The 27,757-nt window shown below is 37.7% G+C and overlaps 1 protein-coding gene and 3 long non-coding RNA genes across 4 annotated transcripts; 1 reads left to right on the top strand and 3 right to left on the bottom strand.

Annotated features, from left to right (window-relative positions):
* Positions 1 to 1,072: 1,072 nt before the first annotated feature.
* On the bottom strand, positions 1,073 to 4,660 carry LOC139148460 (uncharacterized). The gene is made up of 3 exons (XR_011555942.1): positions 4,509 to 4,660; positions 3,772 to 3,942; positions 1,073 to 1,258 (listed from the first exon to the last, which is right to left on the bottom strand). It is a non-coding gene; the product is annotated as an uncharacterized lncRNA (long non-coding RNA).
* Positions 4,661 to 6,221: 1,561 nt separating this feature from the next.
* Positions 6,222 to 8,782, bottom strand: LOC139148454 (uncharacterized). The gene is made up of 3 exons (XR_011555941.1): positions 8,696 to 8,782; positions 7,803 to 7,967; positions 6,222 to 6,374 (listed from the first exon to the last, which is right to left on the bottom strand). It is a non-coding gene; the product is annotated as an uncharacterized lncRNA (long non-coding RNA).
* A 27-nt stretch (positions 8,783 to 8,809) lies between these two features.
* Positions 8,810 to 17,663, bottom strand: LOC139148448 (uncharacterized). The gene is made up of 3 exons (XR_011555940.1): positions 17,262 to 17,663; positions 16,083 to 16,215; positions 8,810 to 8,869 (listed from the first exon to the last, which is right to left on the bottom strand). It is a non-coding gene; the product is annotated as an uncharacterized lncRNA (long non-coding RNA).
* Positions 17,664 to 26,451: 8,788 nt separating this feature from the next.
* On the top strand, positions 26,452 to 27,267 carry LOC139150194 (modulator of apoptosis 1-like). Its single transcript, XM_070722409.1, has one exon. It carries the CDS (start codon positions 26,452 to 26,454, stop codon positions 27,265 to 27,267), a length of 816 nt encoding a protein of 271 aa, XP_070578510.1.
* Positions 27,268 to 27,757: the final 490 nt, after the last annotated feature.

Below are 27,757 nucleotides of genomic sequence, written 5' to 3'. Positions count from 1 at the left end.
CATCGAGAATGCCAAACCAGGCATGATTAAAGACAACCTACCCTCACACTCGGGATTGGATGTAGGCTCCCAATCGCCATCGTTGCATGTTAGGACGCCATCTTGCGGTTTGTGATACTGGTGAAACGGATTACACAGAACTTGTGCAGTTTCGGTATGCGCAGTCGGTCATGTCCAACTATGCGACAGTTCTCTGTTTTCCCATCCTTCGGTAGATCGCATGACTCTACGGGGAAAAACATATTACGTTGATACTTAAAAGATCGCTTTCTTAGTATGCGCCTCAAATTGAAAGGCTAAAAGTTTTGCTCAAAACATTCGGTAAGGAAACTTAAAACCATTCCTACAAAATTCAACCTATAAAAACTTAATTTTACTCTGTCAGCTTAAAGGTATACAGTCACCTGTAATCTAAACATGCCCATATATAGTCAAAGGGACGTTCCTTGGTATTCAAAATGCCCATGCGAGGGCGCTGTTTTTAAAGAGCGGCCCCCCGCTTAAAATCTGTGATTGGTTAGATTTTCTCTTTCCATGGTAACTGTGGCAAAATTGGAACAGGTGACAGTATACCTTTAAATATCATTCTAGACAAGTGGAAGACCAAACAACGCAACTGTGTCTCTGAGGCGTATTCTGCCTTACAGTTTAATGCACCAGGGTGTGAAACGTAATTGAGCACAATATTAAATCAGAAGAATTTTGAACAAAATACTAAAAGATTTACAGCAAACGGGGGAAACAGACCATGAGATGCATTTCGGGGAAGTGGTGATTTTTCTTCTGAAAAGGTACGACATGATGCTACATGTCTAAACCACTGGCAAATGGTGTGTTTTTTTTTTCGATCAAAATTCTAGACTAAGGCAAGCTTAGTCTGCCAATGGACTCATTTTCTCACAGTCCACAAAGTATCGGTTTGTTCTAAAGACTTCTTCGCTACTTTTACATGTAGCCCTTGAGTTGAGATGGAAGGTGAGACCAAAATATCGAGGAACAATGTTCCAGAAAGCACATTAATAGATAAACAGACAGAGCAATCTACTGCCAAACTATGTCTACGTACCTTTACATAATGGTTCAGGGTGCGTCCATTGACTGTCAAAACATTGGCTTGATGCTTCTCCAACCAAGGAGAAGAATCTAAAAATTTCACCCCTTACTGGATGGAATGAGTTGCATTGGAAATTACGAATGCGTTTATGCCTCCTATCACCTGTTACTGTACCGTCGTCTATGAGACCAAGGCTTGTGCAGTCTGAATAAAAACAAAATGACATTTTACATATATATATATATATATATATATATATATATATATATATATATATATATATATATATATATATATATATATATATATATATATATATATATATATATATATATAGATAGATAGATAGATAGATAGATAGACAGATAGATAGATAGATAGATAGATAAAAAGATAGATATACATTTAGTTATTTATTTTGTGTATGTACGTACGTATGTGTGTATGTATGTCTTTTTATTTAATACATATATACATTCATACTTATATATATACATAGTATAATCAAATTAAAACATATATATATATATATATATATATATATATATATATATAATATGTGTGTGTATCTGTGTGTGTGTAAAGTTATTACACATATAATAAAAATTTACTAAAAATAATAAAAACTACAATGTGCAAATGCATGTACATCTGTACATATATTTCTATATGTGTGGATATGTGTGTTAATAGTCCTATTTATCATACATGCTATTCCGTTATTGCCATTCTCCTATGGTTTACAATGTACTGATGTGTACCAGTATTTTAACATGTATGTTTAATATGAGTGATATTTTCACGGAACAATCTACAGCTAAGACATGAAATTACGTAATGACGGAAAATGACATATAAAAAAAAACACTGCATGTCAGGTGATTAAAAAGACAGACGAGACGTTTCCGGTCCGCGACTCTTCGTTCACCGACGAATGATCGAACTCGAAGCGTGTGCCTTTTTAGCTCACGTGTTCACACACACATGAGATATTGTCGTAGCGATGTCTGTCTGTCTGTCCGTGTGTGTGTGAGTGTCTGTCTGTTTACACGATAACTCAAAAACGCCAGAACGGATTCAAGTCAGATTTGGTAGACAGGTTGCAAATGCTAATGGTAAGATCTGATTTGACTTTGGTCAGTGTGGCTTGCATATTAATGATTTATGAAATATCTTCTTTTTTTTCAAATAATGGTTTCCTCTTGAGACGGTAATGACAGTGTCGACATATATCAAGAAATACTGCACAAAATTTCACGAAACTTTTGACAGATGACAATCTCAGAACATTATGATGATACTGTGAGTGTCATGTAAACTTTCTGCTCGTTTGCATATTTAATGAACTTCTGTTGTAAGTGATGTAACTCCGAAATTCCACCACAAATTTGATAATGCATACAACAAATATTGATCTGATATATCTAATTGTACTTAGCAGCATTGGCAGAGTCAAGTTAATAAATAACTAATTTGCATATTTTATGAAGTATTGTAATTAGTCATATAACTCCGAAATAACTGCACTAAATTTGATGAAATCTGCTGCAGATATTAATCCGACAGATATTTAACTGTGGTGAAAAACATTTAGTAGTGTGAAGTAAATTAAGGTTCATTTGCATATTTAATGAACTTTGTAATTAAGTGTTTGACTCTGAAATTACAGCACTCAGTTTGGTGAAACCTGCCACAGATATTGATCTAATAAGTATCTCATTGTCCTGAGAAGTATTGGGCAGTATCAAGTTTATAAATAGCTAATTTGCGTATTTTACAAAGTTTTGTAATTGGTCATATAACTCTAAAATAAATGCACCAAATTTGGTGAAATCTGCTACAGATACTGATCCGACAGGTATCTGACTGCGTTGTAAAGCAGCTAATAGTGTGAAGTTAATTAAGGGTTCATTTACATTTTTAATGAACTTTGTAATTAGGTATATAACTCTAAAATTACGGCACCAAAATTTGTGAAACCTGCTTCAAATATTGATCTGATAAATATCTAATTGTGGTATGAAACATCGGGCAGTGTAAAGTCAACTGAGGGTTTATTTGCATTAATGACATTACTCCAACATTACAGTACTACCGTGAATTTGATGAAACGTGCTACATGTGTTGACGTGAGAGATATCTAATTGTCTCATGAAGCATTGAGCAGTGTCAAGTTGATAAACAGCTCATTTGCGTATTAAATTATGTTTTATAATTAGTGATTTAACTCTGAGAATACTGTGCGAAAGTTGATGAAACCTGCTACGTATTATAATATAACACATATCTGATTGTTTTATGAAGCGCACAACTGTAATGACCCTTTGTAAACACGTTTGCACATTCAATTCACATGTGGTTAACCTTCTGACACCAAGTGCATTTTATCCGCCGCTTCCCGGTGCTTAATTTTATCTCTTTCACACCAGCACTGGTGCGCTTTACAGTTTTAAAGGTACCTACAGCCAGGGGTATTCTTTAGTATGTTCATATGCACAAAACAGGTAAGCGAAGAGACTTTACGCATGGCACTCCGAAACGTCATTTATGATTATTGTCAAAACTGTGCTATTTGCTTTTAGTTTTTGGGCCTTGCACTTATCTCAAAGCGAAGTTTTACAAAAAAAAACACCAACGAAGGCGTTATATAGTGTGTGATGCCATTGTCAGTGTCATGACATAATTTGCAATACTTTTTCATGTGGTTGCATACTTACTGCACCCTGTTGCCCATCGTCGACAAGCTTTCTGGTCTACCCCGTTACCGGTGCAGTAGTTTCCTCCGTTCAGCGGTGCAGGTGAATCACACTCTCGGGTGCGCGTGCGCGTGGCCCAGGCACATGGCTCAGAGCAATTGCTCCATTGCGACCAGCTTCCCCATCCTCCATCTTAAAAGTGGATCAAAATACGTGTAAATCTTGACGTTCATTGGCATAAATGCAATACTAAAAAGATGGGGCCGACTTCCAGCGATTTGGAAGCTGTTGTCTGATTGGTCGGCAGAATCTTACCGTTATAATTGAATTATACAAAATGCTGTGAATAGTGACAATCGACCAATCAGATATAAAATTGCAAACAAGCTGCAAGTCAGGCGAAAAATGTAGTATGTACAGTTCTGTGTTTCATCGTTTCCATAATTGAACACCCCGTCATTGACTTATGGTGTTATCAAGAGGTGACGCCGTTTAATTTTGGTTGATTCGTCCTGAATTTATGCGGTCTTCGAATGGCTATCAAGCAGACCTTTTGGATTATTCGATAAAATATCTCCTTTTTGCTATCATTGTGTCCAACAATTTACAGAAATTGTGTCACTAAATATTTTTACGTTGTATTTGCGAATGCCAGAACCAACGTAATTAATAAAAACGCAACAGTAGACAACGAATTACGTACAGGGCGCCGCCCTACCAACAGTGGATTCTAAAACTAGATCGGGGGTGTCACTCACCAGCGTAGCAAGTCACACCAGAATCTTGATCATGTGTACAGTCTGGGGCAAACACCCTGTCGATATAGTTACAATACGAAATCGCCTGTTCGTTTCCATTACATCCAACTTTACTAATCACGATGGGCAGTGAGTTTGTTCTTTCGAACACAGCTTCCGCTGTAAAAAACAAGGCAAATATTTAAGTAAATAAATGGTACTTATTACTCCCGAGTGGAAACTTGAAGGTTAGATAGTTATTTACTCTCTCACAGTATCATCCAGTTAATCACGTCCTACCTCCCCCAGACACTAATTTGCATAACTACTTGTTATGCCCTCACTCTCTGATTTACTAACCCGACCTACCTGCTGCTTGCTTGCTTGCTTACCGACTTTCTTCCTTTCCTACTTACTTACTTACTTACTTCTCGACTGACTGACCGACTGACTAATTGACTGACTCACTCACTAACTCTGTTATTTGCTTACTGACTTAATTATTATTACTTACTTAACTTATGACCGATTGATTAACTTACCCATTTTCTTGCTTATTTGCATATTCATACCACCTACTGACTAGTTTACTTACTTCCAAATTTTTACTTCAGTCATTTATGGACTTACCAACTTATATGTACGTAAGTTGTTTATATATGTAAGTTGGTTTGATTGGTAAATGGATATGCATATAAGTAGGAAGACGAAATTGATATAATGAAATAAATGGAAACGATCATACGAGTATGAATTAACCATAATCATGTGACTGTCGGTATTAAGGTATTATATTCCTCGAATGTGAAAACTTAAGTTGTTGCTCAAACTTTCCTTAAGGAATTTTTCAACCATTCTCTTTCAAAAACTAGAATAAAAATCGGGGGTCAATATCGGGGGTGAAAATTTTAATACTAGAGAAACATATTGCCCAAGATTTACCTATAATTGAAATTCAAAATGGCAGCCATCCCTTTTGTTAACTCTATGGAGGAAAAAATAGATTTTCGAAAAACTAAGCACGTGAAAGTTGTTCTTTCCCCCAGAGCTTCAAAATGATCCCTATCCTAACAAGTGGTAGATCAGAAAAGAATTGTAAAAGTTTGAGAGTCAGAATATCTGTTGCCAAAGCGTGATCTATCTCTAAGAGAAAGCTGGTTATAAAATTAAGTACGTGGGTTTTCCTTTTGTCACATTATAATGGTGAGGGATCAACGACCTTCGAATGGAAATATTGCTTTACTCACGTCGTCATGCAAACATATTGTGTTTCATTTGTAGCATAACAAACGGATCATTTCGGTTATTCACACAGCCGAGAGTCTTTTTGATCATGATTTGGCCTTCATTAGGCTATGGGAAGAGTTGCTTTGTATGTCAGTCCTTAATTTGGCGTATCTTCGTTTTTAAATTAACATCGTCTGCCATGATTTAAAGAGAGCTGATGATACCATGGAGCTAAATGATGATACCGTGTCTTCTAACAATGATGCTTTATCAAAGCAAACAATAACACCTTTCAATTAAAACTGCAATTAACAACTTCAAAGAGGAATAACAATACCTATGGTTATCCCCTTGAGATCCCACAGAAACAAGATATAGATAGGAAATGCTCATAAGTTCAAGAGCATGTTCCTTATTGTTCTTCAGGTCTTCATTTCCGAACACGGTGACAAGACTATTGATTACAATGTATGTCTGAACTCGGTACATCCTCCTACTTACCGGACTCTGCACCGTTAAACCCCATCTCTTTGCAAACAACTGAAGCGTCATTGATATCCCATTGGTCGTTGCATATAGTTCCCCAGCTTTGTCTATTCACGCGATACACTTCGACCCGACCAGAGCCGAAGCCTGTCGATCCAGACAGACGAACCGAGCCTGATATAAACGAACGGATCAGAGAGGTATTGACTTAAGACAAGTTTTATAAACATCTCATCACAGACATTGCCCAACACATATAGCCATTCCAAATCCTACCAAATCAGATGAAGTGATTTGTCGGTCTTTCACGAAATCGTGCTACGGTCTTTTTCCCTGTGGTCCTCCCCTAACTACATCTGAACCTGCGCCAAACAGAGATTTGCCCCATGCTGGTTTACTGTAACTCATCAATGAGTCGATGACATTGAAAAATGTGTGGTGATACCCAAGCTAATTGTTCATTTCGTACATACAATGTGTCTGTCTCATATGTAGAGTTGTGGCACCGAATTGAAACCCATTGTAATTAGCGTCCAAAGTTGGTTCCTAGTTTTTACTCGAATTCAGTTTTCGCCGTTATGCTGGACTTAAAGTTCTCATAACGTCACAGGAAGACTCGTGGATAAGATTCTTGACACTTCGACTAGTCATGTGATCTGACAGCCAGATTTGATTTCATGAAAGTGAACTAATGGCTTCTCAAAATACGCAGCTCAATCAATGGCCATGATACCGAAATGTTTGCTAATATTTTCATTGGCGGCCATATTTTAGTGCAAGCCTCATTTTTTTGGTTTAAAATTTACTCTGTGCAGTAAGTGGGCAAATTTCTCAGAGAGTGCCATAGTAAACACCTATTACCTTGTCATAGCGCCCGTCTATTACCCTGAGGGGCCGTGTGTTACAAGAAACACATCGCTATTTCCCGAGGCCAAGGGGTATAGCGATGTGTTTCTGGTGACACCAGGCTATAGGTGTTTTATAACACACCACATGTTCATGTTCTATTGTTATAGTTTTTAACGTGTTTTGATATTTTGCACCGCAACAATTCATTATGACAAGCTTACTGGGCGATATTTCCACAGTGGTTTCAGTTGTACGTGGTACCACTTTCTTTCCAAGTATATCTTTTTTTTGTCGACAAGCTGTTCAAGTTCTTACGCTGTTGGAATGTTGGAAAATGTTGGAAAATCTGTTTTAGAGAATGTGTCGTCACCTATCCCGGACGCACATCACGTTCTAGTCACCCGCCATTGTTGCAAAGCTGCAGACGACACTTTCCAAACTTGGTCAAAACTATTTCCCTAGGAAATAGCTTTTCAACGGTCACGCGACCGGGCACTTTTCCAAACTTGGTCAACTTGGTCAAAACTATTTCCCTAGGGAAATAGCTTTTCAAAAAATACCCGCCGACGTCACTTTTGACGATCCGATGGGGACCAGACGTATCACGTGACGTATTCTGGCGAATCGCGACACGGAATGAATATATGGCTAATGTTTGAAAGCTCAATAACAAAATCAATGATAAACGATGCACCTCGTGAATCAAATTTATGGCTGATGCTAGACTCTGACGAACTAAATAGTGAAACTTACTGACGGCGCGGACGTGACACTGTTCGGTTTCCGTCGAATTACCGATGCATCCCTCATCAATGTTTGGAGTGCCATCATACAGACACGTTCGAGTTCTCGTGCGAACACCGAGGACACTTGATCCTGCAACAGGCTCACATGGCAACCAGCTCCACATCGACCAGACTGCATAAGAGAAGGGGATCACAAATACTTTTCTTCGAAATGAAAAAGTGAACAATAATGATAACGTGAAGGTAATAGATTTACATGAGCACACTTCTGGGGGTCCAGTGAGTGAAGCATTTGAAATTATTGATATTTTTATCTTTAATCATTTATTATCCCATTATTTGGATTCAGGCTGTTGTTCTTGTTTCATCGAGGAGAAAGTGAGATGGAGTGGCAGTGTTTTTATCTATCGAACTATCTATCTATTATCTATCTATTATCTATCTATCTATCTATCTATCTATCTATCTATCTATCTATCTATCTATCTATCTATCTTTCTATCTATCTATCTATCTATCTATCTATCTTTCTATCTATCTATCTATCTATCTATCTATCTATCTATCTATCTATGATCTATGAATGCATGCATACATTCACACACAGATATATATATATATATATATATATATATATATATATACAAACATAAAATACATACATACATACATACATACATACATACATACATACATACATACATACACACACACACACACACACACACACACACACATACATACATACATATATACATACATACATACATACATACATACATACATACATACATACATACATACATACATACATACATACATACATACATACATACATACATACATACGTAATACATTAGATGTAGAATGAAAGCTGAATAGAAAACTTTAACTACAAACCTGGACAAATATGCATATGGCATTTGTCATAATCAATGGAACTCCCTGGACACGTCTCTCCTCCGTCCCCCGGGACTGGATTGTCACATCGACGTGTTCGTGTCCTGTATCCAGCGTTACAGGACGCTGTACACTCCGACCAGGCAGCCCAGTCTCCCCAGCCACCGTCCGTTACTGCAATACAACGGTAAGCCTTCTAAACAATGCAGAGTCGAATTTAAAAAAAAATGAATTTTGAATTTTGGAATATTGTATTTTAATTTCTGAATTTTGAAATTCGAATTCTGAAAATTTAATACATGAAAATGAGTTTTCACATACTTAATGTACATACCTTAGGCTTATAGGTAATACTATTGAATTAAAGGCCCAGTAACTTCGACTGTTTTCAGTACTTTAGTTCTGTGTATCAACTTAACATTCCCATTCTATTTTCTATAGTATGAAGACATTCTCAACATTAAGAATCTCAACATAGCCTGTTTACGACAAATGGCCATTGTTATTGTGGAAAAATAAAATTTAAGTGACGTGAGGACTAGAAATTATATTAAACAATAATATTGCTGATTGTACACATAACAGCTATGTTGAGAAGCCAATTTCTTGACTTTCATGATGCTTCAGTAAATAGAACAAAAACACTGCAGTTTCTTCAAGGAATGAAATGCGGCAAAATATAGCCTAAACCACAGCCAAATAGAAAGACAGACTAGCAACGGGTATTGTTCAAGGTGTTAAGCTGTTACGTAACCCCTCCATGTACGCCTCGCCTAAGGTTGCTCTCGACTCTCTTTTCCGGAAAGTGCCGACCATATACCTTTTGGCAGTTTCCGGATTTTTAAAAGTAAAAGTATGTTAGGCAAAATTCGTGTTGTTCTCGTGTGGTGCTAAATGGCATTGGCGCGCTGGCGAAAACGGGAAAGATTTGAGCTTCGGGGAGGTTAGTTTTACCATTTTAACATTCCTCTTACATTTTTATGAACATATAATGAGTGTGTTTGAACCAAATCTGAAAGTATTTTATCAATACTGTAAGATTTTACTCAATGGTTTACAGTCAGTCATATCGTCTTTTACAAGTTCGTCATTGGAAGAAGTGTTTATGAAACTGCTGGAGTGTTATGTTTTGATTTGCGTGAAGCAGTGTTTCTGCCCTGAGAGCACACAACATAAGTATGGTTGCTACGCGACAGGCAGCACGTTGCCATCTCGTCTTACTTTTCGCATAATGTCGTGCAATCATCAACCACAACGAAGTCTCCAAAAAGGCTAACACCTGTGAAGCTCCTTTTAATATGAAAAGGCCATAGGTTCTCGAAACATCCATAAAACAAAAGGCGAGCCGCGTTGCTAGTTTGTCTTTCTATTTGTCTGTGCCTAAATTAAACATACTGAGGCTTTAAGTAACTGTATTGCACAAATATGTTTATATATTTCGTGCTGTCAGACTCATAGGGTATAAGCATAGTCTATTTTTTAATTTGGTGGTCTATACTGTGACTTCAAAGCACAAGAAATAAGGTATTCAACTAGGCATGGCATGTAACACCCTCTTCGTTACATGTTATAAACCAATAAAAAGATATCGGGATGAACAATTTAATATTTTCTTGAAAAGAGATGCAAATTGAATGTGTTAGCTTTCATAAAAAACGTAAGAATATAGGCAGTATAAACTACTTGTTATAATATTACTAGTTTAATAACAAGCTCTATGAAACCTTAGATCCCTGAATATTAGGTTTACATGTCAGTTCAAAATGGTCCACTGGAATAATACCACTATTTTTCTGTTAGGGCTACGATGGCTTGTCATATCCCTATCACTTGTATTCCAAGAAGATTGTAATATTGATTACAAGGAAGTATTTTACCCATGAATTTTAGGCAACAAAAAACCCGTGCGTTTGTTATCATATCGTCACAAAATAAACGATGCCGCTGTGATTATGTGGTCGCCAGATTAATACGTTTCTTGGCCAAGATCACAAACAAATTCTTGAGGTCGAAACTATGAAATGAGAAAGCAATTTTTTTAGTAAAACTCAAAATAGTTATGAAAAAATAACTATCATAAATGTCCGACCAAGATGGCGCCTGTCAAGCCTCGTTTTCAGGTATTGAATTTTGAATTTTGCATTTTGAATTTTAAATTTTCTCTGGGTCATCGTACAAGTCGTTTTTTTGTTCATACTTTAATTTTACAAAAGTATTGTATACAAAGATAAGGACGACTCCTTGCGAAAATTGAAATTTGCCAAAGCTTGATTCAGGTCATTGAAACATTTCAACAATCGCATCCTCAGAGAAAAATACATTGAATGGACTTTGATCAATAGTGTTATAGCTACATATGACTCTGCGGGTCGATATCGTTTACTTTGAGATGAACTGTTATATAAAACGGTAAGATCATACTTTTAAAGGTGGGCCTGGCATAGCTTGCATGCCTTTAATAAATAAAGGAGTGAGGCAGTGTTCGCCAATGCACCTAAGGGGGCCTTCGGTAATATCCAATTTCCAAAATCCAATTTCTTGTACACATATGCACATTTTACTTCCCACTTCAAGCAAAGTATATTCATATTTATTACATGCCTCGATGTGAGTGCAAATCAGTGCATTGATTTGAATAGGAACATCCGGGATGTTAGCGGGCCGGTGAACGATGTACTGACCGGTTTCCATGGTTACCCGGTCCAGTGAAGCCTTTCGACGTTTTCGACGTTAAGGTAGACGCTTAACGCTAGATGTAAAATATCCATTCGCGCACTGCTATTTTGACTTTCGTTAAAATCTGTTTGATGCTGGTCGATAATGGTAAAATTGTTTGAAAATGCCCTGGATGTAACTAAATGTCATATAGCATTAACGGTGAAGAGGCATGTAATAAAAATATTATTGCCTTAATACATGGGTTTATGTGCCCTCGCAGCAGGAGACAATTTGCCCTCCTGGCGTCGGGCAAATTGTCACCTGCTCTCGGGCACCTAAACCCATGTATTCAGGCAATAATATATAATATTATCAAACACATATAAACGTACAGATATAGCTTGTTTTGCAAGGAAAAATTGTCAATTTTTTTGCCTGATGTTGTAGGATACCTGATGTCCCATGTATTATGATTTGATATTTTTGGGTGAAGCAGTATATCAGTCACATCTTGCCTTCTTTTAGTTGCGCAAAATATGGTGACCCTCCCGCAAATGTATGACCCTTCAAAATTCTTGCGTGGTAATTTGCGTCTCTCCCTCCCAAAAGGCCAGCTTTCACCCCTGTAATTTCTCATAGTAACTTACATAACAGCCACTTGTTATGTAAATTTGCTCGCACAGTTGTTTGTGGGGAAAATACTGTAGTGTTTTTTTGGGGGGTGGGGAGGGTCATGTTTTAGAATGTCGGTCCGGGACATGGGGGAGGACCGTATATTAGACAAGGCGATGGGGAGGGTCACACTTTACAGTACAGGGGTGCACGGAATTCCCCAGTCCACCCCCTGTAATTACTGAAGGCTCCTTAATAGCCGCCCTGTACTTTCCATTAGGGGAGCCCAATATGCTCGACATGATTATGATTGGAACAACAACATCAATAAAAGCCGTTTTCTGGGCAATTAACAACGTTGACATCAGCGCTAGATCAGAACGTAATCTTGATTGGATCGGATTGGATTGGCGAGATATGGTGAAGCGAAGACACACACATAATACAACAACACCTCATATGAACATCTTAGAATATGAAAAAAAGAAGAAACGACAAAACTACCCATGTGCTCCACCCCCAACCCCGCCAAAATTAAGGCAGAATGCGAAAGGCCACAGATAATCGGACTCTAAAACTTTTATAAAATTATTTTGGTCAACCATTTTTGGGGTCTTATTTTAAAGCGTTTGAAATAACACAATTTTCAACCTTCCTATCTTTGTGAAAATCGAACATTTTATTCCACTCCATAGACTTAACAGCCATTTTGAATTTCATAGGTCACTAAATGTTTTGTAATTTCTGTCACTAATACCAAATTTGCTAACCTAGCCTTCGGTTTTTTGTTCTTGATTTCGAAAGGGAATTGTTTAAAGGTATACAGTCCATATATGGTCAAAGGAGCGCTCCTGGGTATTCGAAATGCCCATGTGTGGGGGCAGTTTATAAAAAGCGGCCACCCGCTTAAAGTCTGTGATTGGTTAGTAGGTTTTTCTTTCCATGGTATCTGTGGCAAAATTGGAACAGGTGACAGTATACCTTTAAAGTTCCTTACTACCTGAAGGCAAGTGGGTCGGTGTTGTGCAGATGTCAACCCACATTCCTCGGTGCCTGAGCACAGAGGTTATTAGTCATCGCCGACCATGATATACTATACGTACACTATGACATACATATGCACGTCCATTTTTGAGCGTTGCATACATAATTAGAGCTAACTTTCATGATTAATGAGTTTTTAAAGAGTTCTGTTTCTACAGAGGCAGCACCAAATTTGATAGAACTTTATTGAGGTGACGTTCATAAAGAGCTCCAATAGCACACTGAGACATATGTCAGTATTCCTTCAATTAATTGTTAATTTGCATGTTTAATGAATTTCCATAATAAGTGTGTTACGTCCAGATTTGTGCGTCAAATTTAATGAAATATGGTGCAGATGTTGATCTATCACTACTGTCTTGGTGTGCAAGCATTCAGCAGTATAATGTCAATTCATTGCTAATTTGCATATAATTAGTTAACTTTCCTAATTGGTTGACAAGAAATATTGTGCCAAATTTGATGTATTTTGAGCCATTTGAGTCATCCACACAAAAGACATTAAAGTGGCACTTCCAATTGGTAACATTTTTAAAACACATTTTTTTAATGCCAACGGTCGATATTTGACGTGGCGACTGCGCGCGGATCACGAGATATCGATTAAAAAGTAAAAGTTTGAATTCCAGTGGCCCATCTAAATTCAGCTTCCGAACATCGAACGTTCGGCACTGGGGCCATTGTCAACTAAGCTATGGAGTACGAGTCTACACTGACGCTGCTGTACGCCACAGTACCACTCGCGTACGGTGATCGGTCATGCCCCGTGGGGGAAAGCCGAGTCTTACTGACTCGGAGAAAAAGAAAAAACAAAGTTTGCTGATTCCACCAGAATTTGCATAGGTGATAGCACTGTTACATGCGATTGATACATAGCGGCCGCCGCCGCGTGGTATGCACGCATACCACGCGGCGGCTGCTATGTATGGAACCACGCGTAACCTTGTGGCAGACGACAAAATGTAGTCATCAGAGGCGGCTAATATTTTACACGTAAAAACTGATATCTATGTAGTATAGGTTAAAAATAAAATAGAGCTGACTGAGAATAATGAAAACTACGAAAACAAAGGAGAAGTTTTGAAAAAAAATCTTACCTGAAGTGAGGGCATAATGCTGTATATAAGTATTCGCAGTGGGAGGTAAATTAATCGCGTCGTTCGAACTTATTATTTACTCCCTAGAATATCCTCAATCAGCACAACAATAAACCTTCGGGGGATTTCGGGTCGTAATCAGGAAAGATTGTAAAACTTCGAGATGTGTAAAATACGCTCGGGAAATGACATGTTTTTATCGATATATCGCGATCCGCACACAGTCGCCACGTCAAATATCGACCGTCAGCATTGAAAAATTGTGTTTTAAAAATGTTACCAAGTGGGAGTGCCTCTTTAAGGAACATGCTACTGGTAAAGAATCGCTCCCACTCCCTTCACGGTGTAAAGAATTTCTATGAAGTGTTGTTTTTCGCTAGAATGAACGAATTTGTACACCATATACACCGCAATATACATAGAGTTTCTACATTTGCAGCATCAAAATATTGGGTTAAATATCATCACAGTCTCATCTAGAATATTTCTGGAACAGTTACTTTCCAGACGATAAATAATTCGGCCTAACAACAACTTTCGGCCAGCCACAGATGGTTCACCCTACTAAAACTTTTCTTGTCTTCATATGATGTCAGTAGCTGAGGTCCCTATTGCAAAAACAATTAGTAAATTGTCGGCCATTCATACAACAGTACGATGACATTACTTGGGTGCCGACAAATTAGTCTCGACCAAGCCTTCACCGAATGATGTCTCGTGTTTCTCAAAAGAAAGCAATGCTTGGTTAGACATGTGTTGGATTATTAAGTTTTTAATTTACCTAATGGCAGGGTATATGCGCAGTTAAAGGAATAATTTATGTAAAGATACGGAATTTGTTTTCTTTTAAAAATGTCCAACTCATAATGATGGCATAAAACATTCTTGCTGTGTAAATGCAAAACCTAATATGATTAATGATCAATTATTACTATGAATTTCAAAATAGCTCGGAGCCACAGATTAACGTACACTGTCATGTACAATCCTCAGATAGAAGTCAACGGTGCGTTGTTCTATTGGTACTGTTACAAAATCGCTATGAATTTCCATGATGCTTTTATTCAGCTAGTGAATCAAGCATGCAGACTTTACAACCAAAATCACACAGCTTCAAAACATTATGAGATTCAGAATGGCCATTTCTCATAATGTCGAAAACCGGAAGCTTGCAAGCCTGAGGACTTGCGATCTCTTTTAAAGAATAACCATTTTTAGCTATATTGAGTGATGATACTCGACATGATGGGTCCAACGAGGGAGTCACTCACTTGACTTTAAATTCAACATGTCTTGAATCCTCTCTGAAGCTGAAAGTGTGAAATTTCGACGATACCTTTAAATGATGATGTCACATTTCATGCACTGGGCCATAGAAAGCAGGATTGCCATGTAAGCATTTATTAGAAAATACGCAATTAATGCTGGGTTTCCCACACAGGCCAAAGGGCCGCCTCTGGGCCTGGCCAAAGATTGTGATTAATAAATGTTGGTCCGTTTTTGCACCCTATTTTGGTCTTTAGCCTCGGAGTCCTTATAAACCTACCTCTACGCCAACTGTGAGGGCGTCAACTTGGCCGTTGGCCGACCTAAATCAGTCAGTGCAGGCCTTGTCAAACAACTCTGTCGACACTGCCCTCCCCCAACTCCCCTTTGGCCGACAAAAATCAGACTAGCAATAAGCCCAACGAGGGCCGACACGGCGCGCTCCCATTGTCATTTTTTTCCCATCCTAAACCTGTCAGAGACGACCTTAACTCTGTAGTGTGAACATTGTAGGAAACTTGACTTGTTTGACCCTTAGATCCTAGCTGGGTACATAAAGGCTCGTATGTCTATACGTTAATTTTATTTCTTATGTTTTATTTATATACATTGGTAAACTCTCCGATGGAAATCGGAATTTTCAAGCTTAAAACTTTAATCGTGTCTTCATACGACAGAAGAACCAGCAAGATTTCTCTTTGATACCTTACCTGCAACATCACATATTTGTCCTATGAACCGGCTTCCCCACTTGCAACTGCATGAATATAGGTCGTCCGCAGATGGTGTGTAACAGAAACCGTTATTTTGACACGGGTTACTCGTACACGGACCCAGATTGTACTGCAATTCGAAGACACAGTCACACAGAATGATGAAATTCAAACCGTATGATAATAAAATAGAAACATGCGGGCACTAGAAAAGAGTTAAGGTAGAATTCACCTTTGGGAAAGATAGCCGGACTCTCAATTTTTTACAATTCATTTTCTGATCTACGACTCGTAGAGGCTCATTTCCAAGCTCAAGACAAATGTTCACCGTCCTAGTTTTTTGAAAATCGAAAATTTAATTCTTCTCCCTAGACTTATCACAGGGACGGCAGCCATTTAGAATTTCAAAAATCGTTACAACTTAGGTTATTTCTTTACTTCAAAATCATGCCTAATGACCCAACCCTGATTTTTTCTCTTGATTTGGTAAAAATTGATGAAGTTTTAGAGAGAAAAAGGTTTCAGCAAAAGTTAAGTCTTTCAATTTCGAGGCGCATACTACCTAACATGACATAAGTTGTAACGTTTGGTGATAGTTTAGTTATTTTTTGAGATCCTTGCGCAGTTTGAGAGCTATAATTACTAAGAAATACTGTAAGTAATAAATTTTGAATGACCGTGAATTTGATGAGTTGTTTATGAGCTCGTAAATTTCTCCAATAATCAGATAATGATAAGATTATGAATGCAAAGATTGTCAATACTAGATAAACAAAAAAAAGCAAACACAAATCTAATTCCAACGGATGTATCATCATATGTTGGAAAAGGAAAAGCACGATCGCCAATTTTGCAAATATAAAAAAAAAAAAATTGAAAGGCATCATTTCTAGTATTTGCGGAGAAACAAGTCTCCAATACATAGATTGCAAGTAAGCTATACACAGAGCGTGTGTGAAAAGTAAAATCTGACCCTATATTTGAGTTTGTTTTTCCATTTGTTAGAAAACAAACACAAGGCATTCGGAACAGATTTACCTAAATGACGGTATATTATGAGCGATAAACAAACTGTGAGTTGCAGCGTCGTCAATTTTTCTGCAAAAAAAAGAAAGCAATACTTCTTGAAGTCTGTGCATAGCAAATAGTAAATCAGTTACGGTTTTTTATGCTTACATTTTCGAGTGAATACTGATCTTCCGTTGCAAATTCCCATCCAGGTCGATATTCACGCTCGGAACTATTGCCCGACGCAACGGTTGGACATATCTCGCATATCCCTAGATACGCCTGATAGTTGAACGACTTGCATTTTTCTCCGCGCCGAAGACACTTGTGTGCGCAGAGGAACACATAGAAGGTTTCGGGATGCACAAACCGATTCGGACACGGCAAATATTCGTGAGGTACTGGGATATAACTTTGGTTAAGGTATGCCTGTTGAGAGTCATCGAAGACACCGTCGACCAGAAGTTTTATACCAGACAAGATGGACAGTAAGGCGAAGAAGAAGAAATATCCCTTTACGTTCCGCATGGTGTTACCCTCTCAGACAACATGATTAGAATCAACTGTCACTTTGACTGTAAAATGACATGTGTCACAAAATTAATATCTCTCAAATTTCTTTGTTGCAATTGATATGATAATGATATGCAAAAACCATTACAATGGAATATAATGGTTCAATGATTAACATGTCGGTAAAACCAATCAACTGACCAAATTCGCAGCGTTGTCGCGTTTCATTAGGGAACGACTGCATTAACTTGCAGGGTACCTGAGACCCGGGTCCTTGTCTGACCAAGTCGGGTGACAAACACAAGACTTTTAATCCCCCAAGGTGTGATTCCATTGTTATGTTTATCTAATCCAGCTGGTGCCATTTTAGGAAAGGCAGGTCTGTGAAATTGATCCTCTGACAACTAAGTAGGGAAGTAGGGTATTCCTAAGTTAATGGTATATATATGGTATATTCCTAAGTTAATGGTATATATAGTATATTTCACCCGCTTTGATCTGCTCGATGACAAAAAACGATGAAGACTGGACTCCAGTTTGCAAAATTGACAATTAGGAAATTTCCAGACACTTTCTCTTATTTATCATCCACCGAACGCGCAGAGCATTATGGATATCATGTACAACATCTGACCATGTGCGTGCTTTCTGCCTGTGCGTAAGTTGGGAGTGACATTAAGGTGTTATGCGCCTCAAAAGTGAAAGACTTCAAGTTTTGATCAAGCTTCCTAAATGAAACTTTCAACCATTCTCTTACCGAATCAACAATGAAAATCAGGGGTCTCCGTTCAAAGTCTGGAACTGGCGAAACAAATAACCAAATTAATTGCGATATTTGAAAGTCAACATGGCCGCCATTCCTGTGTAAACTCTATGGAGGGGATATTAAATTTTGAATTTTAGAAAAAAACCAAACGGTGAAAGTTTTTCTTTCTCTAATAGCTTTAAAATGAGCTCCCACAAGTGGTGGATCAGGAAAGAATTGTAGAAATTTGAAAATTTGAATATATGTCCCGACATGAGGTGAGTTCTGCCTTAAAGTAGTAGAATGTGCCTTCCGTGCAGATATTCGAATTTAAAACTTTTACAATACTCTACTGGTCTACTGATTCAGAGGTTCACTTTGCACCTCGCGGGTAAATACAGGTTTTTTAACCGTCTTACTTATTTGAAAAATCGAATATTTATTTTTCCCGCGCGGAGTTAACACAAGGGAAATGCATGTTTTGAACAACTAATATCATAATTTTTAATGAATTTGTGTCTGGTACCAAAATTTTTGCTATGTGACCGGTGATTTTCATTCTTGATGTCTAAAGGGAATAGTTTAAAGTTTAATTTCTTTAAAGGAATTTCAAGCAAAAAGTTAAGCTTTTAAATATCGAGGAGTGTACAACCTTACGTTATGTTTTCTGATACATTATTTTGATTGGAAGGACACAGAGGACAAAACTCCTTTAATGGCGTATTGAGAAGCGCGAAAGGATATGTGAATTTCGTGCTTCGCCCTGCGGTTATACATACGCTGTTGAATAATGACAAAAATTGCTCTAACTATGGCCATTTGTTCTGCCATTCATAGAAGCTGCGTGTTACTAGAGCGCATAGGTGCAGCATTTTTTTCATATGTTCTGAACCGAAGCTATCAAATGCCGTTTACACACCGTGAAATGTGCCTATCTCCCCTTACATGTACTTCAGTTGTGAAGCAATGTTAAACAGCAAATAAATACAAGTACCATTTCTTTTTATAGTGTTTGAACTGTCTCTTACTAACAAAAGTCACCATCGGTAGCACAAATTTTGATAAATATCAGCGGAAAATAAAACGAAAACATTATTATCTGCCAGTGCCAGCCCAAGCCTCTAAATTATTCATCAAACCCTAATTGATTGACGCAGTCCTATGGGTGCTTCCATGCGTATAAGTTTTCTAATTACTTCAAATCATTATTGACAGCAAGTAAGGCTTGGAAGATAATGAAACTGGACAAAGAGGCATAAAAATCGGATTCTTATCATAAGTAATAATTTGCACTGGCAATACCAAAGGCGAAAGCAACAGTCTTCCTTAGATGAGTTGGCAGTCGATATTTTAGCTTTAGCAAAGTTCTAACGACTAGACGATCGAAAGTGCGTGAAAGTGACACGGAATATATCAACGGGATTTAGTTTCGAGGGGTAAAATGAGTCCCCTGAGCACCGTTATCTGATCCATTGAATACCTATTAAATGACCACCTGTACTAATTGAGATGAATACCAGCCAACCATTTTCAACTGCAGCCATTCTAGTGATCCAATTAATTAACTTTATTCGCAAATCGGCCAAACAGAAAGAAATATGTGACTCGGTGTCGCAAAACTATGCACAAGACCAAAGAAACGATAACAGAAAACAGCAAACAATTCAAAACATTCCACCCTCCCTAAATGTGTCAAAATATCATGGCAGTAATCAAAATCGAAACACTTATAAGTAAAATTATACAGCAGTATTGAACCGCTATCTGAAAAAAGCTGACCCCTTAACGACGGTAAGTTAAAGCTGACGATTCTCTGAAGAGAATGGAATTCTGAAAACTGATGTGCTGGGTTATTTAGATTATTGATGATTTTCCTGGATCGATGAACACAGTAACAACGCAAGCAATTATTTTTGAAAACTGCTCATTTGCTTCTTCATGACTAATTCAATCAATACGACTTGCATGATTGCTATATCAGACAGTGATACGCCGTGTATGATAAGGTTGGGGTCACCCTGAGACACTGGTATTAAAGTCATTATAGCAAGTGACTGGAGCGCGTAAATACCAATGGCTGCCTTTTTATTGCATGTACATTTGATCGTCTAGTCAATAGTGACGTCACTATTGGGCAACAAAAAAGACGACATAACGATATAAACAAAGTCATTTTTCCATATTAATTTTTCACTGTATAGAAACCATTAGCGTTGCCATATCGACCTGGCTCTAAGCTGTATCAACGCAAGGTTAGAGTATGAAAGGGCGTACATTTTACTTTAAACACATCGAAGTTACACTACAGACTTCTCAAGGAAAATATGGACACGCTATCTCTTGAAACCATAAGGCAGTGTGTGTGTCACAAAGATGCATGCTTACGAGTACATGCATCATACTCTAACTTTTTGTGTTATTTTACTAAAAGAAAAGCTGTTTACAATACTTGATCATAAAATGTTGCTCACTGACATGTGAGCCTTTAAGAAAACTTACTTCAATATATTTTACTTAATCTCTATCATAACAGATGTACCGGTGATCGTAGTTGCTGTACGGTGTTGTTGACCATGTTGTATAATCATATTTATGTATGACAGACAATAACGATAGGTTTGTAGTGCACAAATTCCACGATGAAATCAAGTGTTCTATGTGTAACGTACGCTTTGTGTACCCTGGCGCGCACTGCATCATGGAACCGGTAAAAGAACTATTAGGCTGCTGAAAGTTTAAACAGCTGACAATTATTTGAACAGCATAGTTTTCAAAGCTCAATGTGAAAGTTGATTGGACATATATATATACAAAATTTCTTGTAGTAAAAGGGACATATGTTTTGCGTAAAATTACATAAGATAATAGGCATAAGGCAATGCAATATACGAAATTAATACTTAACGTGGAACAATTCTAGAAACATTTTGGGATGCACCGATTTGTAGATGATCTTGAATTACCCGTTATCTGAGTTAGGTATTTGCAAAATTTACATGAAAGTACTTCATAAACGAATGGAGATTATACAAATGCAACGTCCTTGCCTTTATAATGCTCTCAGTCACTCGTTTGTTCATCTTACATTTCTTTCCACTTTCGACTACATGTACCTATGCTAAATATGTTAATTGAATGGTGTCTTATAAGCTTGTTTTGACAGAGAACTCAAGGAATTGCATGTTACTAGAATAAACAATTACTACTACCATGATTTACGACCACTATTGCAGGTAAACCCCTTCCCTAAAACGCAATGCTTTTTATTTTTAATAATGTGCGTCATTGAATAAGTGCCCTAGTCCACATGGGCATAGACTCCTATCGTGTTCATTCAAATTTTTATGTCTTTGTCTTCTGCTTCTTGATTGTTAGTCGACCTAGAAACTGATACTCGCAGAGAAAGAAGTTAGTTTTTGTTGCAATGAATATTTATTAATACGGCACAAAATCATTCTTTAAAAAGTTGCGATGACGTAATAACCTACTTCCATGTATTTCAGCTACTATAATAGCTACACGTTAGGGTATTTTGTATGTTTAACAGTGTGCGCCAGATATTTGTTGATAACCTGAGATGACATTCGACCTACTTTAACGTATCTTAACAGCTACAAACATTCAGAGATGTCGTTTGACATGACCCTAGTGGGGCAATATTTTTCAAAATTTTGAAGTGATCTTGGGTGACCATTGACTTACCTTTCTGAATCCCTTGGTGACCGCGGCAACCATGGCAACCGCTTACGCCTTGACAACTCTGCTTACAGCTTCCATTATCCACTTCCCTTAGACAATTATGTATGGACCGATGAGCATTGGGGCATTATTCTGTCTCATAGTAATAGCCATCCCCAGTTTTATCAATTTTTCAATTTCCGGTTGTTAGAATCTGTCAAAGACTAAATAATGTTCTTAAAGTAGTTTCTGACCGCACCTTGTTTTAATAGTCCAATGCATAAATTGTTAATGGCTGCAGGAGTCAATAACCCTTTGTCATGGACCAGTTCCCTTATTTTCATTCGACAAAGCATACAGTGAATCCCAATAGATTCTCTTTGAGTAGGTTTTATTTTCTACAGGCGCAAGGCAAATATTATTTGTAAAGCAATTAACCAGTGAAAATTTCAATATGAAAAAAGTCACTTGATATTTATTGGCGTCCTTGATGGCCACTTAAGAGGATCACCGATGGTTAAAAAGTTTTATTTGTGAAATCGCATTTTGTTGATTATTTTCTCCATGAAAGATGCTTTGGCAACGAGCCACGTTGCCTTTAGCCACTGATTTGGCCATTGGAATAGTAAATTAATTATTAAAAACAGTACATATCTGTGAAAAATGCCTGAAAAGATGAGTCATTGTTGTGAAGAGGTGGTGAAACTTCTTTGTAACGAGGATTAAAAATTTTGTTCCTTGCAAATTTAAATTACTCGTCAGTTGAAGACTGGCGTACTTTTAGATGGGGCAACGTACGTCTTTCTCCCCTCCCACCATCCGACCATAAAAACAAATAATTGATTACTATTATATTGGATTTCTAGTTTATTAAGATGATGGACTTTTCTTATGAAGGGGACTAAGCGCTCCAATGAACTTCGGTGTACGCCCTCCTTCTAAATAAATTGCAAAAAATATTTTTAGACAACGACATAGAGTAATGGTCACACAGCACTTGTAATTCATCTCTCACGTCATCGCACGTGGCGCTTTTCCCCTTTCTGATCTCTCGCTCAGCTGTACGCGAGATTTCAGTAACAAAATAGGTAATTTAAAGTACCACTACAGAGGGCGAGAGTAACCGCTTGTGCACATGCGCTATATGTGCGTTCGGCACACTTACTGGCACTCTGCATGGTTGATTGTGCTAAACATTTACAGAGCGGAACGTATCGAAACATGTTTTTCTTATAAGTTCGAAATGCATGAACATCAACTACTGCACTATTCAAAGCAGCTATCTAGTATAAGCATACTCCAATCATAAACCTTATATTTGTAACAGTTTTATTGTAAGACATTTTCATCAAAATTGATAAAATAATAATTTAATTCAGTCAGTTTTACAAAATCATAACAAAAAATTTTTCTACGCCGATATAATGACTTTACCTATTTTTGACATTGACCTATATATATATATATATATATATATATATATATATATATATATATATATATATATATATATATATATATACACATATATATATATATAATATATACATACATATATATAATGTATATACATACATGTATGTATATATGTATATAAACAATATATGTATATATACATATATATGTACATATATCGTTTATATATTTTTGATATATACATACATATATATATACATATTTATAATATATATGTCCATATAATGTATATATACATATATATATGTGTTTATTTATAAAAAATATATAAACAATATATATACATAATATATATATATATATATATATATATATATATATATATATAATATATATATATATATATATATATATATATATACTTGTTTAGTTCAAGATCAGCTGGAGTAGAGTGCTCAATACTAGAGTAGAGCTAAATACACAACTGTATATATATATATATATATATATATATATATATATATATATATATATATATATATATATATATATATGTGTGTGTGTCTGTGTGTGTCTGTGTGTCTGTGTGTCTGTGTCTGTGTCTGTGTGTTTGTGTGTGTGTGTGTGTGTAAGAAATACACGAAGACGAGTACGCTCGAAGGAAGTAAAAGTGAAAAGTTGTTTTTGTCCATGAAAATAAATGGTTCACCCTTTAGAAAAAGCGCATATTTCAATCCTTATCAATATATATGTAACCGTACTCTCTGTGCCCAAGTTCAGAGATTGCCATAAAGCCATTATGGTGATAACCGGGAGGGCATATAGTATACATTTTGTGTATTTCGCTCACTGCTTTAATAGCAGTTAGAGCACTCTGAGATTGCTGGGCATCCTCATCGTAATATAAGGGGCGTTCACTGTTGGCACTATGCTTCGCTCATGGTACGTGTTGCAATTCGAGCACTCTGGTGAGTCCATATTTCAATCTTCGGCAATGTGTAACCGTACTCTCTGTGCCTAAGGTCAGAGGTTACCACAAAGCCATTAAGGTGATAACCGGGAGGGCATATATATATATATATATATATATATATATATATATATATATATATATATATATATATATATATATATATATATATATATATATATATATATATATATATATATATATATATATATATATATATATATATATGTGTAACCCCGGTTACGATTGTAAGTCATGTGATTAGATCTGCTGCGTGTTGTTTGAGTGTGATGACACATGTGTGGAATTTCATTGATAGCGTCTTCGCCCACAATGCATTGCAATGCTCTACTGATTTTCACGGCTGGAAGACAGTACTTTGGTGTGGATGTACGTTTAGGAATTATTATCCGTTTTACTGCCAAGAAAAAATTCCAAGACAACGTGGTTGGTCTTTTACATGACTGTGTTTACAGAGGAGATTCAGTTAATGAATTACTGGTAGACTGCGTGTGTTCCTGTGTGTTCCTATTGTGTGGCCCGAGTGAAGAGCCAAGGAGTGCCTGGAATTTGTTCGAGTCAATCATCAACTCGAGTATTGCTACCAGGGTTGGAATAACAAATCCCCAGGGAGGATCGTCTGGAAGGACTCTGTGTGTGTAACGTAGTTTCCTATTGGATAGACTGTCATCGTCATAGCAACAGGACGGACATTGACCTACAACTTCAGGAGAGGCCATTGTACAGCCATATGAACAATAGCTAAGTGAATGAACCCTAGACAACAGCCATTTTAGAATTATCTGGAACTTTATTATGGTGGATGAACTTTAGATTTTGCGCCTGGAAATTATTTTCCAGTAATACTGCTATTGGTTTTATCATTGTAGACCAGTTTATTTTATTGTTTTATTATTATTATCATTAGTAGTAGAATTATTAGTTGTAGTGAAATAATCTTAATATAAACTGCAACGCAAATTGTACGATAATCGTTCTTTCCTTGTTTGTTTTATTGTGTGATATGAACCTTGGTCGGGTTTAATTATCTGGCTACATTCAAGGTCAGTTTAATTACCCGGTTACAAAATTGGGGGCTCGTCCGGGAGGTGGTTATTGGATTGAATGAGTTATTTATCGTACAGTTAATGTTGCAGTAGTGTTTTAACAGTTCAAGTTATTAAGAGTATAGATTACAAAAGACCAACCCCGTTGATATCAGTATTGCATTGCATTGTTTGTTTTGTTTTGTTGTTGACGAAAAATGGATGAGCTTGAGAGAAAAGCAGTTGAAGTATATGATAAGAATGGTATTGATCTTAGACATGGATTAGTTTTCTGGGTTTCCCATGCAACTATTAATGATGTGAGTGATTTATTGCAGTTTATTACCAGAGAATATAAAGATGCCGACTTGACAGAAATATTAAGATGTGAAGGGGGAATAGGTGTGATTTGCCACTCAGCCACAAAGAGGGAATGGGCTGATTCTTGGCATATGAAAAGAGTGGAGCCGACACTAGTGTTGGGATGTTTACTCCTGTTGCCCCGTTTTTTTAAAACGCTAAGGTTCCCCCATTCGGTCAAAGTCAGAGAGGAGGCTTCCCTGCGTATGGCCAGCAGCGATGGAGCATCTTACCGCTGGATGAGGGAGGGACCGGAACCTATAAAGGAGGATTTGGGTGATTGGCGGACGGCAATCAAGACCCACCACCGTTGACCCCAGCACAATTGGCTGGATTTGACGGCTACGATGATGTACAGGACAGAGAACCAGCAGAATACGTTTCATTGCCTACCCCTCCCAGGAATAGTACGCCTTACCAGCCGAGAGAAAGACCCCCAAGCAGATCACCACCACCACCGCCAAGCTGGTCCTGATGCTGCTTGGATGGATATGATGGAGAAACTTGTGACATCTGCAACCAAGGACTAATGAGTCTGGGTGGTATCGTAAACTGAGAGTTTTCTCCGGTAGGCTGCCAGTACCAGTAAATGAAGACGACTACGAAAGTTGGGCAGAGCAAGCAGAACAAATGATCAAAGAGTGGAATGTATCAGACGCAGAAAAGAAGAAACGTATCGCTGAAAGCTTAGCCGGACCTGCTATGAACACTATCAGGTCATTGACCCCAGCACCCAATTTGACAGTACGTGATTACCTTGATGCCCTTGAGGGTTCGTATGGCACAAGACTTACCCCTGCCGAGTCTTTGAAGGCATTTCAGTCGTGTTATCAGAAAGAAGAATGGTCACATTCTCAGTACTTGCAGGAATTACAGACTCTGTTGCGACGAGCAATACGACAAGGCAGTGTCAAAGAGTATGAGGCCGATTACCTTCGCCTGAAACAGTTCACCGATGGAGTGTTGTACAATGAAAGCCACTTGTCATCGTTGCAACTCGACACGAAGCTCAACCAACCGCCAGGTTACATCGAGTTAATGCAGATGGTAAGGAAGGAGGAAGCACGTCAAGAAGAGAAAGCTAAGAACAGAGCCCATAAGGGGACAACGCCAAGTGCCAGTACGAATTACACCGCTATCTGTGATAGTTTGGAAGCAACCGCAACATCGGCACCAGTGGTAAAGCAATCATTGGATAAGTCGGATATACAGCAAGTAGTTCAGCAGGTAATGGATCAGATGATGAAAGGAAACGAAAACCAGTCACCCACACAGACAGCCTCGAGTAACACCTGGTCGACGCCACTAGTCAGCAAAGACCACGTCAGCAAAATCGCAGGAAGAGAGAGCAGAACCAGTCCCAAGTATCGACACCAGCCTCCACCCCAACACCAGAAACGTCGACATCAGCAACGGAGTCGTTTGGTTCTAACCAGCGGGATCTGATATGTTCAAGAAATTGAACTTTTGCTTTAATTGTGGTTTGGATGGACATACGGAGAAGAAATGTTTCAGAAAGGATAATCCAGACCTACAGCTGGTCAAGCAGAAGTTCGCAAGAGCATTTTTTGAGTCGAAGGGAAACTACCGGGGACACCCACAGTAGAGGGGCCAGTGGATGTCCAAGAAGAGTGTAGCCCCAGTAATATACACGAAGAAAGGAAAGACAAAATTGACAACATTGCACAAGTTAACGAACATTCCGTAGCCAACAAACCACTACCCGAAGGCCTGGTAGGCGATAGTATGACTACAGAAGTGTTCGTCGATGGAGTCAGTTGCCAGTGTTTACTTGACAGTGGTTCCCAAGTCACCCTCATTTCGCGCTCGTTTTATGACCGACACCTGTCTCACTGCCGCCTCAAGCCAATTGAAGACTTGGTAGTACGTGGTGCAGGTGATCAAGTGGTTCCGTACTATGGGTACATCACAGTAT

Source organism: Ptychodera flava, chromosome 2, assembly GCF_041260155.1.
Source record: "Ptychodera flava strain L36383 chromosome 2, AS_Pfla_20210202, whole genome shotgun sequence".
In the NCBI taxonomy this organism is placed as follows: Eukaryota; Metazoa; Hemichordata; class Enteropneusta; family Ptychoderidae; genus Ptychodera; species Ptychodera flava.
The sequence above is the reverse complement of the archived record's forward strand: the minus strand, read 5'-3'. Positions and strand labels throughout refer to the sequence as shown.